The sequence below is a fragment of the Brachyhypopomus gauderio genome, chromosome 13, assembly GCF_052324685.1.
Source record: "Brachyhypopomus gauderio isolate BG-103 chromosome 13, BGAUD_0.2, whole genome shotgun sequence".
Taxonomy (NCBI): Eukaryota; Metazoa; Chordata; class Actinopteri; order Gymnotiformes; family Hypopomidae; genus Brachyhypopomus; species Brachyhypopomus gauderio.
Window position 1 is genome coordinate 2,496,816 of NC_135223.1, and position 20,000 is coordinate 2,516,815.

At 48.4% G+C, this 20,000-nt stretch overlaps 1 protein-coding gene across 7 annotated transcripts in view; it reads right to left on the reverse strand.

Moving 5' to 3' along the window:
- The window catches only part of dlgap1b (discs, large (Drosophila) homolog-associated protein 1b), a 98,679-nt gene that overhangs the window by 21,424 nt on the left and 57,255 nt on the right, over positions 1 to 20,000 (reverse strand). For all 7 annotated transcript variants that reach the window (XM_076970247.1, XM_076970243.1, XM_076970245.1 and 4 more), the window contains 4 exons: positions 17,259 to 18,398; positions 14,266 to 14,480; positions 9,935 to 10,115; positions 5,042 to 5,303 (listed from right to left, as the gene is read on the reverse strand). In XM_076970247.1, the coding sequence (XP_076826362.1) occupies positions 5,042 to 5,303; positions 9,935 to 10,115; positions 14,266 to 14,480; positions 17,259 to 18,344 (1,744 nt within the window). In that variant the 5' untranslated portion in view covers positions 18,345 to 18,398. The remainder of the gene's footprint in view (positions 1 to 5,041; positions 5,304 to 9,934; positions 10,116 to 14,265; positions 14,481 to 17,258; positions 18,399 to 20,000) is intronic.

Here is a 20,000-nt window from a genome sequence, read left to right on the forward strand (position 1 = left end):
CCAAATTGCAAAGTCAGCAGATTTCTTTGTAGTCTTAAATAAACACGTTTTTGTTCCAGGTCCACCCATGTTTAAAATAGATTTAGTACAGACAATGACACATCCAGGCCACTAGGTGTCAGTATAATAGCTTTCATAATTTGAAGAAGAATCAAGGGGGGGGGGGGGCTTGATAACTTATTGCTCCTTTAACTGTGCTGTATGTTGTAGCGCTCCGTGCATCTTGTGGAAGAACAACGATAGGACAGCGGGGTGGAAACTCTGTGTGTGTGTGTGTGTGTGTGTGTGTGTGTGTGTGTGTGTGTGTGTGTGTGAGACAGAGAGAAAAAGGGAGTTTCACTGTACTTAATAAAATAAGCTATTCCACTAGAGAAAGTCTGCAAGATCAATCATTAATACTTTTTAATCTCTTTATACCTTTTCCCAAGCTTTTATCATATCCAATCTCTCTCTCTCTCTCTCTCTCTCTCTCTCTCTCTCTCTCTCTCTCTCTCTCTCTCTCTCTCTCTCACACACACAAACACACACACACACACGGGTTAATGACTACAGTGATGTCATCCTCCGTCTTGATTCTGCAGACCCTGTTTGACATGCTCATGGAAGACATATGCTGTGTGTTCATGCTCAACTCTCAAACAAGGGATGCTGCACTTGGCCATAATGCGGAGGTCGTCTTCACGGACTGATAGACCACCAGTGTCTTCCCTGCTGATCACATGGACCATGCACTAAATAAAGGAGTCATCTGGATTAGTGACATCTATCAGCTCCCGTCATACACGTTCACTAGTTCATGTTCACAGTAAATAAAGGAGTCATCTGGATTAGTGACATCTATCAGCTCCCGTCATACACGTTCACTAGTTCATGTTCACAGTAAATAAAGGAGTCATCTGGATTAGTGACATCTATCAGCTCCCGTCATACACGTTCACTAGTTCATGTTCACAGTAAATAAAGGAGTCATCTGGATTAGTGACATCTATCAGCTCCCGTCATACACGTTCACTAGTTCATGTTCACTAGTCCAACTCACCAGTGCACTGGCTATCCAGACGAAAGATTTACACAGTGGCGTTTTTTAAAACTGCCTTCCAAACAGGGTTCAAACAGAGATGTGGGGCATTACATGTTGTATGGCACATGTCGATAGTGAAACATGATGTACTTCTATAGGGGATTATCCAGTTTTCAACTCACAACAGGATTATGCCACTTTAATTTAGAGCGAGATTATGTAAATATAAAGGCCAACAGATTGTTCTTAGTTTGTCATTTGAAACCCAAATAGTGCCCAGTTATAATTCTAGCTTACAGTTCTAGTTCTAGTTTACAGTTCTCGTTCTAGTTTACAGTTCTCGTTCTAGTTTACAGTTCTAGTTCTAGTTTACAGCCCAGTCTTACTGCACACAGCAGAGCTATGTTCTGGTACGCTAATAAACATCTAAAAGAACAACGCAAATAACAAGATTACATCACGGACGTCAGACTGCCCAATGCTTAATGTGATGCCAACCAGAAGGGCCATATTTCACAGTGTAAATGCCCCAGGGTTTGTGATGTGTGAACAGGAGGAGGGTTAATCAAAGGCCGGTGTGTGCAGGTTGTGTGAAAGGGCCCTGGTGGCTCCGGTCAGGGTCGGGGGTCTTGGAGAGTCAGCCAGACAGTGCTGGGGCTTTAGGCATGAAATGGTTGATACGCTACACAAAACTGGTATGGCTCCCCTGAGCCACCATAAATCATTTAAAGGTGCACAAAACCAGACACACACACACACACACACACACACTTGAGCACGGTTCAAGCATTTGTAAATAAATGTATGCGTCGAACTGTATACAGAGTGTGTGTGTGTGTGTGTGTGTGTGTGTGTGCGTGTGTGTGGGTGTGAGGATGTGTGTGTGTGTATTGGGGAGCAGATTGCTGAGTTTGCAGAGAGGCCTGACTGATATACTCTGCATTCCATGCAGGATGAATCACAGATGTCTTCCAGAAACAGAGTGTGGGAAACAGTTCTTAACCATACAAATACACAATCAAATATCTACCACGTTTTTTTACAGAACGTCTGGACCACGTAACAGCAAATAAATAAATGCTTTCAAGATTTCGCTGAGGAACACTGAAATACTGTGAGCACAAACCAACCAGCACTGATTGGACAACAGCATGTCACATGTACCAGTCAAACGTTAGGGAACGCAGCAAGCAACAGTTATTATGCAATTATTATTATTTTATCGCTATATACGTACTACTGTACTATATACTTATTATTCTACCTTTTAGAAAGAAAATATACTGGGTGATGGTGCGTCCCTACAAACGAGAAGCTGAACGCCATTGATGTGCTGAGTCACTTCAAATTTCCCACAATACTTCACCTCACCCCGAGCATCAGGCAGCCTGCAACATGTGCAAACTCTCAGGAAACAAAACATTCACAGTAATATCAGGGCTCCAGACGTAGGATTTACAGCGGTGGCCAGCTCAGCTGAGGGCTTGGAAAGGCCAGCATGTGAACAGCCTGTGCACAGACACTGAACGGCCCCTAGAGGGCGCAAACACGGGCGGCATCTATCTCCGTATTCACTTCACATGAGAAGTGCAGCATGTGCAGATTCTGCAGTCATGCAGTGTGTCTTTCACTGACAGTAACACCGTCTACAGTGGCCTGTGGACTAGACCGGTCCAGCCGAATTTACAAACAGCAGGAACCGCCGAGACCACCACGAAGAGCGCCATGTAACTGATGAGAACATTAAACACGCGTGTCAAATGTCTCTGGTGTTTTGTACTTGTGTGATTATTAGAGGAGAACATTAAAGACAGGGTGACCTACATCCTCCTCCTCCGCTCTGCTAGTCAGCGCTCTCGTTTATTCTGTTTGTCTTTCTCTCACTCGCTTTCTCTCACACCGTCTCTCTTTCTCCACCTCTCCTAAAGCTGCACCATAGTTGTGCGAGTGGTTGTCTCAGAACTGTCTTCCTCAGCTCTGGTCAATTCCTCTGATTAATTGATTGTGTCAGTGGTGGCTGTGTGTGCAGGTGCGTGCGCACGCGCTTCTGTTAATTGTGTGTGTGCACATGTATACTGGTCGTGTGTATTTGCGTGTGTATCCTTCCAGTTCCTCCAGGAGAACCAATGAAGCCAATGATGCACACTGGGAAATTCTCACCCGTTACTACGTGTTTATGCTGTTGAAGTAATAACAATATCATAAACGTCATGTGTTATAACATCAAAGAGTATCAGAAGGGACAACATCAGTAGATTATGCACTTAATACTCTGACCTGGGCTCCTGTGTATAATTCTGACTGTAGTAGTTCTGACTGCAGGAATATTCGCTCACCCATCCAAATTATCGGAATCACTTCCAATCACTTCCATGGTCACAGGTGTATAAAATTAAACACCTAGGCAGACTGTGCAATGCAAGTGCAATGTAAAGTGTTGGATGCAGTGGTGTAAAGCACGCCGCCACTGGACTCTACAGCAGTGGATGCACGTTCTCTGGAGTGATGAATCACACTTTTCTGTCTGGCAATCTGATGGACGAGTCTGAGTTTAGCGGATGCCAGGAGAATGGTACTTGTCTGACTGCCTTGTGCCACGTGTAAAGTTTGGTGGATGGTGGATTATGGTGTGGGGTTGTTTTTCAGGAGCTGGGCTTGGACCCTTATAGTTCCAGTGAAAGGAACTCTAAATTATTCAGCATACCAACACATTTTGGACAATTCCATGTACCCATCTTTGTGGGAACAGTTTGGAGCTGGCCCCTTCCTCATTCAACATTGACTGGCCTGCACAGAGTTCTGACCTCAACCCAAAAGAACATCTTTGGGATGAATTAGAGTGGAGACTGAGAGCAAGGCCTTGTCGTCCAACATCAGTATGTGACCTCACAAATGCGCTTCTGGAAGAATGGTCAAAAATCCCCATAAACACACTCCTAAACCTTGTGGACAGCCTTCCCAGAAGAGTTGAAGCTGTTCTAGCTGCAAAGGGTGGACCAACGTCATATTGAACCCTATGGATTAGGAATGAGATGTCACTTAAGCTCATATGTGACTTAAGGAAGGTGAGCGAATACTTTTGGAAATATAGTGTATATTTACACACACTGTTCATTTACAGCTGTAGTTTTGCAGTTTGCTGTATTTAGAACAGTAATATGGTTCATTCTTACTCAGCATAGTAATGATAGTACTGCTGTTTTGTTAATGTTGTGCTCTATGTGGTATTATATCATATATTTATATATATTCCATATTTCTGCTATGTGTATACAGTTGTAGTTCTAACAGTGCTGTGGGGTTTACGTGTGCTACTCTGTACAGTTGTGAGTATACTACAGTTGTAGTTCTAACAGTGCTGTGGGGTTTACGTGCGCTACTCTGTACAGTTGTGAGTATACTACAGTTGTAGTTCTAACAGTGCTGTGGGGTTTACGTGTGCTACACTGTACAGTTGTGAGTATACTACAGTTGTAGTTCTAACAGTGCTGTGGGGTTTACGTGCGCTACTCTGTACAGTTGTGAGTATACTACAGTTGTAGTTCTAACAGTGCTGTGGGGTTTACGTGTGCTACTCTGTACAGCTGTGACTGTACAACAGTTGTAGTTCTAACAGTGCTGTGGGGTTTACGTGTGCTACTCTGTACAGTTGTGAGTATACTACAGTTGTAGTTCTAACAGTGCTGTGGGGTTTACGTGTGCTACTCTGTACAGTTGTGACTGTGCTACAGTTGTAGTTCTAACAGTGCTGTGGGGATTACCTGTGCTACTATGTACAGTTGTGACTGTACTACAGTTGTAGTTCTAACAGTGCTGTGGGGATTACCTGTGCTACTCTGTACAGTTGTGACTGTACTACAGTTGTAGTCCTAACAGTGCTGTGGGGTTTATGTGTGCTACTCTGTACAGTTGTGACTGTGCTACAGTTGTAGTTCTAACAGTGCTGTGGGGTTTACGTGTGCTACTCTGTACAGTTGTGACTGTGCTACAGTTGTACTTTAACAGTGCTGTGGGGATTACCTGTGCTACTCTGTATGGTTCGGACTGTGGTGGTGGTGCGGGCCGGTGAAATGGCCTGTAGTGCTGCGCGCTCTCCGTCCTCCTCTTCCTCGTCTTCATCCTGCGAGCAGCCCTTCTCGATGGCGCGCACGTAGCTGTGGCTGCGCATGCGAAAACTTCCGGATGCAGGAAGGTCCAGGGCGTTCATGGCCTGGGACTCCATCTCACTGAAGACACTCTCACACACTGCCTCGATCTTCCCGTTCACCTCTACCTCGCTCACCTGCAGGGGGAGACACTGAGTCAAAGCCTCGTGATAGCAGCATCCTGCCTCTACTGCATTAAGGTGATGGTGTTAGACATTCTTTACTTTAAAAGGAAAGGGTATGGAGTTTTATGATGAACCATACATTAGGAAATCAGTTTGATATTAAATACCATCAATCTTGTTTTGGTTTCTGAAGCACATATTCGAATGTCTCCACATCACGTCTCTGAAACTGAACTATTTGAGGTCAATCAATTACATGAACTCTCTTGACATTAATTTCTGAGGTTTTCATGTAATGAAGGAATCGTGCTGTGAAAAAAACTAAACTCAGACAATTCTTGTGTTATTTTTACAGTGCATGACATGAGATCACAAGGAATCATAAGGATGACTAGACCAATCTCACGCAGTGTAAACAGTGCAGAGGGGAGGAAAGTGTCCTGGGTGAGAGAAGGCGTGGCCTCATCCAACAACACGCACTGTGATTAGAGGCTCGGAGGAGCATTTCAGAAAAGATTAAGGTTTGTGATTGGACGATTTGGAGAGATTGTAGGGGTGGGTGCTAGGAGATTCAAGTGTTGTGCCTGGGGAGACAGAATGATAGTGAGTACAGAAGACTTGTGAGTACAGAAGGGAAATGAGTACAGAAGGGTCGTGAGTACAGAAGGGTAGTGAGTATAGAAGGGTAGTGATTATAGAAGGGTAGTAGGGGTGTGCGATATGACGATATAAAATTGTGAATGGCGATAACGAGTGGAGAATCGCAGGTGATCTAGCAAATTAGAGAAATCGTATAGATCGCCTTTGCCAATCAGCGCAATGACTTTTTAAATGCTGGTTCCCGCCGATGCGGCGGATGTAGGGTGTAGGACTGACCAATCACTGCGAACTGTGCGTCTTCCACGCCTCCATGTTGTGTTTGTAAAAACTAAAAGTGGACAACCATAGCTGAAAGCCAAACCGAGGAGCTGGTAACGAAGAGGAAATTTACCTCTGTAATCTGGAATTGGTTCGGATTTTCTCCCACTGACCAAGACCAAACTTCAGCGATATGTAAGGTGTGCAAAGAACATGTAAAAACATCCGATGCCAATACAACAAATTTATTCAATCACTTGAGACGTAGGCATCCCAAGGAATATACCGAAAGTGAAACAATGTGGGCAGCGGGGGCAGCCGCCTCACAAGCTGCGGCCTTGATGGTTTATACTTTCGCGAGTGACCATAGCGCGTGACTCTGCACACCTCACGCGAACCTGCGCGAACGGCGGAGGCATTTATACAGGTACTTAAACTTGCCGCGTCACACCGCGTTCTTTGCAGTGTTGTCCGAAACGATATGTGGTAGTATAAAGAAACACCCCTCAAAAACAGGGGAAGGAACATTTACCTGACGAATTTTAATGTTGCTTTGTTTCAGGTTTGAAAGTGCTGGAATTTAGGCCAAAGTACTTGAAAATGCTTGAAATTGTAACTACTTCGTTTCACAACAAATAGCTGTCTGACTGAACAGTTTTCTTGTATTACTGTCACGGTGACAGCTCTGGACCCTTCCCTGTGGGCGTGCCGTTAATGTCGTCTACGTGCAGTTATGTCCATGGCTCTGTTCGAAATAGCCTACTACATACGACTGGCATACTGATCGAGCCCCAAATCAGTATGCCGTATGCAGTATGTGACCAAAATGAAATTTTCCAGTACGCGAAACATACCCGGATGACCTACTACTTCCGCAAAATATTCCAGTACGCGAACAGAGCTATCTTTGTGGTGTACTGGATCCCATCATGCAATGCTACGTTCACGTGACCCAGTAGTATGCTTTGCTTTTGTACTGGAAACGTACTGCATACTACTTCGAGGACCAGTATGCAGTATCCAGTATATACTGAGTGCAGTATGCAGTATCCAGTATGTAGTAGGCTATTTCGAACACAGCTCATGTTTGTAGTTCCGTGGGTGTGGGTCGTTTGTGAGCGTGTTCGTAGTCGCACCTGTGCCTTGTCTCGAGATCACAAGGGTATGTGTTAACCACCTATATAATGTGCGTTCACGCAATGTCTTGTGCTCGTCTGGGTGTAAAGTTTCGTGCCAGTGTGAGTGTCTCTGTGCCGTGCTCGCACTTCCGTGGCGAAGCTACGTGTTTTTGTATTGATTAAAGTTATATATTGCACCGTTGCCGTTGTCGTCATGCCTGCTCCTCCGCACGTCACAATTACGTTAACAAATACGAGCCTCTTGTAATTCCAGGACGAAACATGAGAGAACGTGAAGACGTTAAGATTGGGCATTTTGAAAATAAACCATTAAATAATATGATAAAAAAGCGAATTATTTCGAATCATTTCTCGAATCATCCCTTTTTTGGATGGAATATCATGATAAAAAATAGAAATCGTGATTTTATGCAAAAAAATTGTGCGTACAGAAAGGTACAGTGAAGCATACAGAAGCGTACAGTGAGTACAGAAAGGTAGTGAGTACAGAAGGGTCATGAGTTTTGGGAAGCAGGAGAATTGTGACAGTGGGATTTGGGATTTTGGGGATTTTGGAATAACTAAAGATTTCCAGAGATAATACACAGAGAGGCTCGCTGACCAACCATTTTAGTTAATGTAGTTAAATGTGTAAATATTCTGCCCACAGAAACATGCATACATGAATGAACTCATGCAACACACACAGATACATACAGGAAACATTTCCAGTCAGACACATACAGGAAACGCTTCCAGTCAGACACATACAGGAAACGCTTCCAGTCAGACACATACAGGAAACACTTCCAGTCAGATACATACAGGAAACACTTCCAGTCAGATACATACAAGAAACACTTCCAGTCAGATACATACAGGAAACGCTTCCAGTCAGATACATACAGGAAACACTTCCAGTCAGACACATACAGGAAAAACTTCCAGTCAGATACATACAGGAAACACTTCCAGTCAGACACATACAGGAAAAACTTCCAGTCAGATACATACAGGAAACACTTCCACCCAGATACATACAGGAAACGCTTCCAGTCAGATACATACAGGAAACACTTCCACCCAGATACATACAGGAAACGCTTCCAGTCAGATACATACAGGAAACGCTTCCAGTCAGATACATACAGGAAACACTTCCAGTCAGATACATACAGGAAACACTTCCACCCAGATACATACAGGAAACGCTTCCAGTCAGATACATACAGGAAACACTTCCACCCAGATACATACAGGAAACACTTCCAGTCAGATACATACAGGAAAAACTTCCAGTCAGATACATACAGGAAACACTTCCACCCAGATACATACAGGAAACGCTTCCAGTCAGATACATACAGGAAACACTTCCACCCAGATACATACAGGAAAAACTTCCAGTCAGATACATACAGGAAACACTTCCACCCAGATACATACAGGAAACGCTTCCAGTCAGATACATACAGGAAACACTTCCACCCAGATACATACAGGAAACGCTTCCAGTCAGACACATACAGGAAACACTTCCAGTCAGATACATACAGGAAACGCTTCCAGTCAGACACATACAGGAAACACTTCCAGTCAGATACATACAGGAAACACTTCCAGTCAGATACATACAGGAAACACTTCCAGTCAGATACATACAGGAAACGCTTCCAGTCAGATACATACAGGAAACGCTTCCAGTCAGATACATACAGGAAACACTTCCAGTCAGATACATACAGGAAACACTTCCAGTCAGACACATACAGGAAACGCTTTCAGTCAGATACATACAGGAAACACTTCCAGTCAGATACATACAGGAAACGCTTTCAGTCAGATACATACAGGAAACACTTCCAGTCAGATACATACAGGAAACACTTCCAGTCAGATACATACAGGAAACACTTCCACCCAGATACATACAGGAAACACTTCCAGTCAGGAAGACATCACACAAAGCAGAACCACCAATGTTATAAACTATTGTGAAACTGGTCATTTCATCGCATGCCACACACACACAAAAGATCGTGAGAACACATGAATGATACAAACACACAATGCATGAAAAAGGGAACAAGAGTGTTAGACAGTGCGACACACACACACACACACACACACACACACACACACACACACACACACACACACACACACACACATCTCTATCTCAGCATCCCCACTACCACTGTCTGATCTACCAGCAGCATGTCTGCACCACCGCGTCTCCTGCAAACACCTCTCTGTCGTTTTAAGAGTTGTGATCAGGGCCACCGCGTCCACGAGATGGTCAGACCTCAGAAGGCCGCGGAGGCAGATGGGCCGGCCCCGACTGTCGGCTCGTGGAGCGGGGCCAGTGTCTCTGGTGCCAGAAACAGCGGCACGCGGTAGGTGCCGGCCTGGCGCCTCCGCCTGGCTTTGCCTGCTCCTCCTCCTGCTCCTCCGCCCTGTTTTTCCTCCCCCCTGCACCCCTTCCAGGGAAAGGGGGCATGGAGGACGACCCCCTCGGGTGGAGCCTGCGCTCAGACGCCCCGCCTCGCTCGGATTCCCTCCGCTGCTCCACCCCCGCAACCCACGATTGGGTGGACGCGTCTGAGAGCAAGCACCCACCGTGTAGGGCGGGGGGCGGAGTCGGGCGGAGGGGGGCGGAGGACCAACCTGGCTGATGGTGCTCATGGCGCGCATGTAGCTCTCGTTTCGGGAGCGGAATTTGGGCGAAGACAGCAGGCCCGCGGGATCCAGGCTGTCCAAACCGCGGTTGATGGACACCTCACTCACCGCACGCAAGTAACTGTGGCTCCGGATCTGCAGCTTGGGAGAGTGGGTCTCCGTGCTGATCCTAGAGAGAGAGAGAGAAAGAGAGAGAGAGAGAGAGAGAGAGAGAGAGAGAGATGTTCTGACTGCTGAAGTAGCAGTAGATGCACTGAAACAGTGCTGATTGTGTCCTGAAGCAAATTCTAAAGTGATCACATTAAAACCACTGACAGGTAAGGTGAACACCACTGATTGCCTCGTTACACCGGCACCTGCCAAGGGGAGATATTACGCAGCGAGTGAACAGTCCGTTCTGGAAGTTGTTGTGTTGGAAGGAGGCCACCCAAGGATCTATGATGCCCATCTGCTCCGATCCCACACAAGAGCTCCTGTAGCACCATGCCAGAAGGTTACTGGCTATGACGGAAAGGTGTCAGAATACACAGTGCACTGTAGCAGACCCAACTGTGGCCAGCAGACCCTCGTCCACCTCTGTGTCGCAGAACTGTATCAGAACCGGGCCGCGGAGCAGCGGGAGACTGCGACCTGGTCCTGTTTTGTGGACGGTCAGGTGAGTGCGTGTCGGTTTTCTGGGGAAGACATGGCACCAGGATGCACCGTGGTGCTGTGGGCGATGTTCTGCTGGGAAACCTCGAGCCCTGATGCTTCTGAATGTTACTTTGATACGTGTCACCTGACCTGAACATTCCCGCAGACCAAGAACACCTCTTCACGGCGGTGGCGGCCCCTAACAGCAGCTGTCTCTCCCAGCAGGACGACTCAGTGATGCAGAGTGATGGTTTGAGGAACATGACTACGAGTTCAAAGTGTTGGCTTGACATCCAAATTCCCCAGATCTCAATCCAATTGAGCTGGAAAAGCAAATCATGGAGGCCCCACATTCCAACTTACAGGACCTACAGGACATTACAGGACAGAGGTCTGGTGGAGTCCATTTCTTTATGGCACAGAATTGCAGGAGGGGCCTATGACACAATATAAGGCAGGTTGTTTTAATGCTATAGCTGATTGGTGTGTGCATATACATAGAATAGCACAAGTGCTAGGTGCATCTCCTCCAAAATCCTCCTGATTGTTGGTGGCGAGGGCAGAGGTGTGGCGCTCCCAACTACCCCAGGGAAACCTGGGGTTAAGCATCATGCTCAGACTCCCATATGGTTTGAGGATCACAGCTGGTATCCACTCAGACAGGATGTGAGCTGTGTGTTCCCTCACACAAGGTCACCTTCAGTCACAGACCTTACACTCCGACAGTGTGTGTGTGTGTGTGTGTGTGTGTGTGTGTGACACAGCACAGAGTGGCACTGCTCTCTTCCCGTACTTGTTTCTCGGTGTGTCTCCTGGACACGTTGTTCTAAAGCCATGTAATCTGCTTAAAATGATTCATTAAGGCCATGTAACGAACCTTCATAAAACTCATAGGGCTAATATCAGGTTACATATTCAGATTGTTTCATACACTATGATTAGGGTAGGATCACATTACACATTCATAAATGTTTCTTTCTTGCATCATCTGGAATTCAATAACAACAGCGAACACTGCATGTTTGAGTACTGATTGTAGAGCGATTCTTAGGAGAAGAGTTGAATGTGTTATGGAGCAAATACACACCCCTGAAAACACTCTATCCTTTTAGATCTGTAATCACTTAATTATGAATGTGGCTCTTAAAATAGAGTGTGGGAGAATGGAGAAGAGAGACAAAGACAGACAGGACAAGACAGACAAGGGCAAGAGAGACACGGTGAGACACAGGGCGAGAGAGACAGAAGGAAAGATGGTGAGGCAGACAGGGACAGAGACAGGGTGAGAGAGAGACAGGGAGGGATAAAGGAGGACAAAAAAGACAGCAGGAGAGACAGAGAGAGAGTGAGACAGACGGGGCGAGAGAGACGGGGACAGAGAGACAGGAGGAGTCTGAGATGCTAGGTGGGGAGGGGAACAACATGGACATGTGCGTCATGTAGTGAGAATTTCCCATGAAACAACAGGTCTGAGTAGGTGGAGAAGTGGTGAAAGGTTAGTGAGAGTGTGAAGGACACACCAAACACACACCACACACACACACCATACCCACACATGTATACACACACACCAACTACACCACATGTGGACGCATGCTGTTTACAGGACAAACAAGAGACAGGACAGGTGTGACGGAGGGACAGAGGTGACGGAGGGACCAGGTGACGGAGGGACAGGTGTGACGGAGGGACAGGTGTGACGGGGTGACGGAGGGACAGGTGTGATGGAGGGACAGGTGTGACGGAGGGACCAGATGTGACGGAGGGACAGGTGTGACGGAGGGACAGATGTGACGGAGGGACAGGTGTGATGGAGGGAGAGGGGTGATGGAGAGACAGGTGTGATGGAGGGACCAGGTGACGGAGGGACAGGTGTGACGGAGGGACGGGGTGATGGAGGGACCAGGTGTGGCGGGGGTGACGGAGGGACAGGTGTGACAGAGGGACCAGGTGACGGAGGGACGGTATGACGGAGGGACCGGGTGACTGAGGGACAGGTGTAACGGGGTGACGAAGGGACAGGTGTGGCGGGGTGACGGAGTGATGGAGGGACCAGGTGTGGCGGGGTGACGGAGGGACAGGTGTGACAGAGGGACGGTGTGATGGAGGGACCAGGTGTGGCGGGGGTGACGGAGGGACAGGTGTGACAGAGGGACCAGGTGACGGAGGGACAGGTGTGACGGGGTGACGGAGGGACGTGTGACAGAGGGACCAGGTGACGGAGGGACAGGTGTGACGGGGTGATGGAGGGACATGTGTGACAGAGGGACCAGGTGACGGAGGGACAGGTGTGACGGGGTGACGGAGGGACAGGTGTGACCCCCACACCAACTGCGTCACCACACCTGAACGTGTGAGTAGCACTAAGTGTGATTAATGATCACACACCGATACGACCTGAAGGCATCGAGAAATGTAACCAAACTGAGCTGGTTCTGCTGTGCTGCCGTTGAATAGTCAGCTTGGAACGGACCGGACCAGCATGGACATGCAGGTGCACAGCAGTTCTGCGGAGTTACGAACCAGTACGGTTACATTTAGTCTGGTTACAGGTAGGACGGTTACAAGTAGTACAGTTACAGTTAGTCAGGTTACAGTTAGGAGCACAATTCACAGACCAGTTAGACTTGTGTTTCGTTGGTTCAGATATCACTCCTCTCATATACTGCACAGGTCTTACCAGCTTTCACATGAAAGAAAACACACACTCTCTGTTAGGAAAACGATTGTTCCTACTTATCCAGGTACTTGCACCTACAGAAGCTTCCAGGAGAGGCAGGTGGGGTCAGGTAGAGGTCACTGAGTCAAGGTTAGCTGGAAGTGTTAATGAATGCAGCCACCCGAGGTCACGAGAGATGCTGATTTGTAATGAGTGCCCTCTTCAGGGCATAGACAGTCCTACACTTATATAAATCCACATGCATTAGTAATCAACACTGCAAAGAGATCAACCCCACAAAACCAACCCATCTTTGCTCTTTTGCTCTTGTGTTTTTTTTTCTTTTGCTCTTGTCATTATCCTGAATATGAAATGAACATAGTCTGTGTGTGTGTGTGTGTGTGTATGGAGAGATAGCTATTTTCTTCCACTTTAGAGCAGTCAACATGTCCTTGCTTCATAAATAGAGCAAAAAACACCCCCAGCGAGCTAATGAAACCTAGCAGGCAGACACTGAACATTAACCCTGAACACAGAACATTAACACTAAACCCTGAAGATGAACTCTGAACACTAAACATTGAACATTAACTCTGAACACAGAACATTAACACTAAACCCTGGATATGAACTCTGAACACTAAACATTGAACATTAACTCTGAACACACAACATTAACACTAAACCCTGGATATGAACTCTGAACACAGAACCCTGAGCATTAACCCTGAGCACTAACACTACACATGAACATTAACCCTGAACTTTAACACCAACGCATTCGCTTCCAAGAGTGTGTTCCTACATGGCCCTATGACAAATCGCACATAACATTAATAATTCCATAACCATTTAGCACAGAATTTTTAATAAGGGCTGCACATGTTGAAAGATGCTCACAGTGTTTCTAAAAGGATTTTTTGAGAAATTATTCAATTATTCACTCCTTGGGCACACACGTGGTAGTGGTGGAGGTGGTGGTGGTGGAGGTGGTGGTGGTGGTGGTCGCACACTGTCACACACTCACTTGAGCGTGGTCATCTCCGTGAGCGACGGCTGCGTGGCCTTCAGGTAGCTGGCTCTCCGTGCCTGAGCCTTGGGCGAGGGCTTGGGGCTGCAGTCGGAGTCCGCGCTGTCGTCCTCCGCCATGGCCTTCATGTAGCTGCCACTGCGCATACGTCTGCACGGGATCTCATCGTCCCGGCCCAGAGCAGAGAACCCGCTCCACTCATCCTGAGGTACCTGCAGGGGAGGACAGGCAAGACGGAGGGGGAGAAAGAGAGAGAGAGATAGAGAGAGGGAGAGACGGAGAGAGAGAGAGAGAGACACACAGAGAGGTGAGAAAGAGAGAGAGGGAGAGAGAAAGAGGTAGGAGAGAGATGCAGACAGCCAGAGGGAGGAGAGAGACAGAAAGACAGAGAGGAGAGAGAGAGACAGATGCAGACAGACAGAGGGAAGAGAGAGAGACAGACAGAGGGAGGAGATAGAGGGAGGGGGAGGAGAGAGAGATAGACAGAGGGAGGAGAGAAAGGGACAGATGCAGATAGACAGAGGGAGGAGAGAGAGAGTCAGACAGACAGTGAGAGAGAGAGAAATACAGTGAGAGAAGCAATAAATTATTCCCTTCGTATGGATTGAAGCTGTCTGTTTGTAACTAAAGCAAAGAGGACCGCATGGTGTCTTCAGTGAAACTTCTCTTCAACCACACCGGTCCGACGGCTCACCCTGTTTAAACTAACGATTCACCAGAACCTTTTGATTAACAAGCAAGGGCAGCCATTTGATAAACATCTCCACACCTGCACACCAACACCTGCATCCTGACACCTGTACGCCCATGACACTTTCACACCGAGCCCTCAGAAACATCGCTAAGCCACGCCACATTAACAAGCTGCTGTCTCCCTTCCACGGGTCACGCGCACCTCCGACATCTACGGCAACAGTGGCAGTGCCCTTGGCGTCATGGTAACCCTTGGCTGCACACACGCTCAAGACACGCACTCTCATGAGCTCACAAGGGCCCCACACACTCTCACACACACACACACACACACACACACACACACACACACACACACCGCTCACCTCTCGAACAGGAGCGACAGTCATCTCCTACGCTGTGCGGTGTATCGGAGGCTGACTCGTGAGAAGGTAGGCGGGGCTTATTTGGAGGGGGCCGGCAACGTGTGCCGCACACTAACCACACGGGAGGGCCGAGCTTTCCAAACCCCCCCCCCCCCCCCCCCTTTTACATGCTTGGCAAAAAAGACAATCTATCCCCGTCATCAAGGGTGCAAAAAGGAAGCAAACAGGAGACCAGGACAGACGGGACAAAGAGAGCTGTTGTTGTCGAGCATGGGAAGGATCCGGTCTCCAAGGGCCGAGGGTTTTTAGAAAAGTGGAGGATGGAAATGAGGGAGGAGGAGAGTGAGCGTAGCGCAGGTATCTGAATGGTCACTTTATGCTCTGAAAGACCCTGTTGCTACAGTAACGACCCCCACCTTAGATTCACTACAGTAATGAGAAGATGGCCGTTGGGGTCACAGTTAAGTAGCTCTGGACGTTCCCTGACTCTGCCAAATCCTTCCCCACAACACTCTCTCCTTCCTGCCCTACCTCTCCCGTCTCTCTGCCCTACTACCAGGGTACATTCATCTCCCTATCTGTCTGGGTACGTTTTAGTTCTAATTACAGAGCAGTGCTCTGTGATGCAGTATTATCAAAGCAGCTCCTCTATGAGAGTGTCCTACTAAATGTATTTACGTATATAGTATAAATATAGAACAGGAATATAATATAATAAATCTCTCTCTCCAGTCTCCGATCACTTTAATCTGCGGATCTCAGCCGTTCCCAAACTCTGCACCATCTCCTCCTCTTCCTCCCGTTAGCTCCTCCTCTTCCTCTCGTTAGCTCCTCCTCTTCCTCTCGTTATGTCTCTTTTGCTGGTCTTTTTCGCCTGTATCTCTCCTGCTGGTCTTTTTCACCTGTGTCTCTCTTGCTGGTCTTGTCGCTGGTCTTTTCCACATATTCCCCACTCGGGGTTCGGACACGCTCCCCCTCGGTGTGCCCGACTTCCTGGACCTTCACGTCTCATCTCGCACTTATACCTCTCATCCACGGGAGTGTTTCCTGGCCCGTCTCCTCATCCCTGGCTTTGCTCCTCGCCCTGAGCACCTCCCACCCCCCACTTCCTGGGGCAGGAACAGAGATTCAGTTTCACAGTGACAGCGAGACCGAGTGAGATTTCAATACGGGGGGGGGGGGGGGGGGGGGGGGGGGGAATGTTGCAGTCAGACAGACAATCCTTCTCTTCTCTCTTTCTCTCTCTTTCAATATCTCTCTCTCTTTCACTTCCATACTTTCTGGCTGCATCATGCACTCCAATGTAACCGCAGTAACAGCAGGGACTGCGATCATCTCACAAACAGCTGAGTCACGTTCCCCCTCCGGTCATCAAGCGCTAACCCGCTAACCTGATCACTGCTAACGGTTCAAGTGGCACTTTGGCACTGCATAAATAAACCTCCTCGTGAAGGAAGCATGAGTCATTCAAACGGTGCTGGGTGTGACCTGCTGGGTGTGACCTGTATCATCAATGTGTGTTCTTGTTAAGAAGTATGCATGACAGAAGCAAGAAAATATGAGTTGGATCTGAGAAATGCTGATACATCAGCACTGATGATGATGATGATAGCGTATGCTAAGTGATGATGATGATGATAATGATGTTAGCGTATACTAACTGATGATGATGTTAGCATATGCTAACTGATGATGATTTTAGCATATGCTAACTGATGATGGTGGTGATGCTGATGTTAGCGTATGCTAACTGATGATGGTGGTGATGCTGATGTTAGCGTATGCTAACTGATGATGATGATGATGATGATGTTAGTGTATGCTAACTGATGATGATGATGTTAGTGTATGCTAACCGATGATGATGATGTTAGCGTATGCTAACTGATGATGATAATGATGATATTAGCATATGCTAACTCTCTGGCCTACCTGTAGGAACTGGCAGGTTCGTCCCTGCTGGCAGGTCTGTGCTTTGACTAGCGCTTTATCCGTGTTCGTCGCCCCCTTCTGGTAGACCTCCCGGGCCCTGCTCACCGTCAGCGTGCTGGACCACGAGCTCTTCTTCACCAGAGGCCTAAGGTGTTCCACCCTCGCGACGGTCAGCGGCACCACAGCGCCCCCCGATGGCGCCGAGCAGGCGCTGCACGTGCCCACGTCGTTATTGCTTCTCGAGGTCTTCAGGGAGGCGCGTCCCCCTCCGAGCGTGCTGTAGGTGTGCTCCAGGAAGTAGTGCGACTGCGACTTGCCCGGGTGCCGGCCCATGGTCATGACTCCCGAGGGCTGGTGGTTGTGGACGTGGTGGTTGTGGTGGTGGTGGTGGTGGTGGAGGCACACGTCCCGGTCCAGGATGTCGTCCGAGCTCCAGTAACCCGAGGCGGACGAACGGGCCTGGGGCTTGTGCTCCGAGCGGCTCCTCTCCTTGCTCTTGGGGCGCTTGGCAGTGTGCGCCCGGGCAGGGGCGGAGACGTTGGGGTGGGCGGCGGTAGGCGGGGCCTCGGCAGGCGTGGCGTTGGGGGCTTCGCCCCCGTTCAGGCTGCGCTGGCCGGGCCCCTCCAGCGAGTGGGACTTGGTGAAGAGCTTCTGGACGGAGTGTACGAGGTGGCGGATGCGTCCCGGGCTGTCGGCCCGCTGGTGCTCCAGGGCCGCCGTGCGCCTGTACTGCAGCGTGTGGTAGCCGTCCCGGCGCACCGGCCGGGGCCGCTCCGCCCGCTCGGCCAGGGTCGCGCTGATGGCGGCTGGCCCGCAGGGGGCGCACCCGGATGGCCCCGAGCACGCCACCACCGACAGCTCGCTCTTCTGCTCGCGGTTCCCACCACAATGTCGCCGTGGGAACGTGCTGCTGGCCAGGTCGGCCTGGCGACCTATGCAGTAGGCGTGGTCCGGGGGCAGGGCCTCGGCCTGCGGTAGGAGGTACGGGTGGCGGTCAGGGCGCATGGCCAGCAAATCATAGGAGGGGTCACAGTGCGCAAGGGCGGTGTGGTGGCTGCGGCTGGAGGACAAGCCCTTCATCGTCATGGTGACACGCCCTCGCACGCCTTCAGCCACACACGCTGGTCCTACTGCACAGTTCTACAGCCATGAGAGAGAAAGAGAGAGAGAGATAGAGAGAGAGAAAAAAAGAGAGAGAGGGAGGGAGAGGAGAGGGGGAGGGAGAGAATGAGAGAAGGAGGGAGGGAGGTAGAGAGGAGAGGGGGAGTAAGAAGAGAGGGGGAGACAATATGGGGGAAAGAGATGGAGGGATAAATGACAGAGAGAATGACAAAAAGGGAAAAGAGCACAAAAAAGTGTTAAAGTTATGGAAGAAACCAAACACAGCCAAAAACTGTTACCAACACTGTACCCAAACACAACCAATGCTGTAACCAAACACAACCAACGCTGTAGCCAACACTATAACTAAACACAGCCAAAAACTGTAACCAACACTGTAACCAAACACAACCAACGCTGTAACTAAACACAACCAACGCTGTAGCCAACACTGTAACCAAACACAGCCAAAAACTGTAACCAACACTGTAACCAAACACAACCAACGCTGTAGCCAACACTGTAACCAAACACAACCAACGCTGTAACCAACACTGTAACCAAACACAGCCAAACACTGTAACCAACACTGTAACCAAATACAACCAACGCTGTAACTAAACACAACCAACGCTATAACCAACACTGTAACCAAACACAGCCAAACACTGTAACCAACGCTGTAACCAAACACAACCAATGCTGTAACCAACGCTGTAAACAAACACTGCAACCAACACTATAACCAAACACAGCCGAACACTGTAACCAACACTGTAACCAAATACAACCAACGCTGTAACCAAACACAACCAACACTGTAGCCAACATTGTAACCAACACTGCAACCAAACACAACCAACGCTGTAACCAACACTGTAAACAATGCTGTAGCCAACACTGTAACCAAACACAATCAACACTGAAACCAAACACAACCAACGCTGTAACCAACACTGTAACCAAATACAACCAACACTGTAACCAAACACAATCAACGCTGTAACCAACACTGTAACCAACACTGTAGCCAATGCTGTAACCAATGCTGTAACCAACGCAGTAACCAAATACAACCAACACTGTAACCAACGCTGTAGCCAACATTGTAGCCAACATTACATTCATCTGTAAACAAATGGTCCCATATAGACTACGTGCTTTGGGGATGATAATATATGCTGTCAGACCCCAGGCAGGAACTGCCAATAATGGGAACTAGGGCTGCACGATTAATCGTATTTTTATCGTTATCGCGATGTGAAGTTTCACGATAAACACATCGAAAGAGCCACGATAACTCCTTGAATAGCAGCAAACTCAAATTGCATTATCCTCGTCCAGCAATAGAGGGAGCTATTCACGCTGCAGACTATGATCACGTGACGTAAGTAGGCAAGAGGCAGAGTGAGGTGAACACGCTCATCAGACACGCGATTTGGTCTAAGCCTGGTTTACACTTGACGCAAAATAATGTAATCGCGGTGGCTTCGACCGTGCGCGATGGCCTCGCGCGCTGTCGATTCAAGAGGTCAAGCACCTCTCGAATTTTGTAAGTTCGCTCACGCCGCATCTCAGCGCAATGAGAACAGTCATGTTTGCCGGGTTCATACACCTATACAAGGAGGATTTCAAGCACTT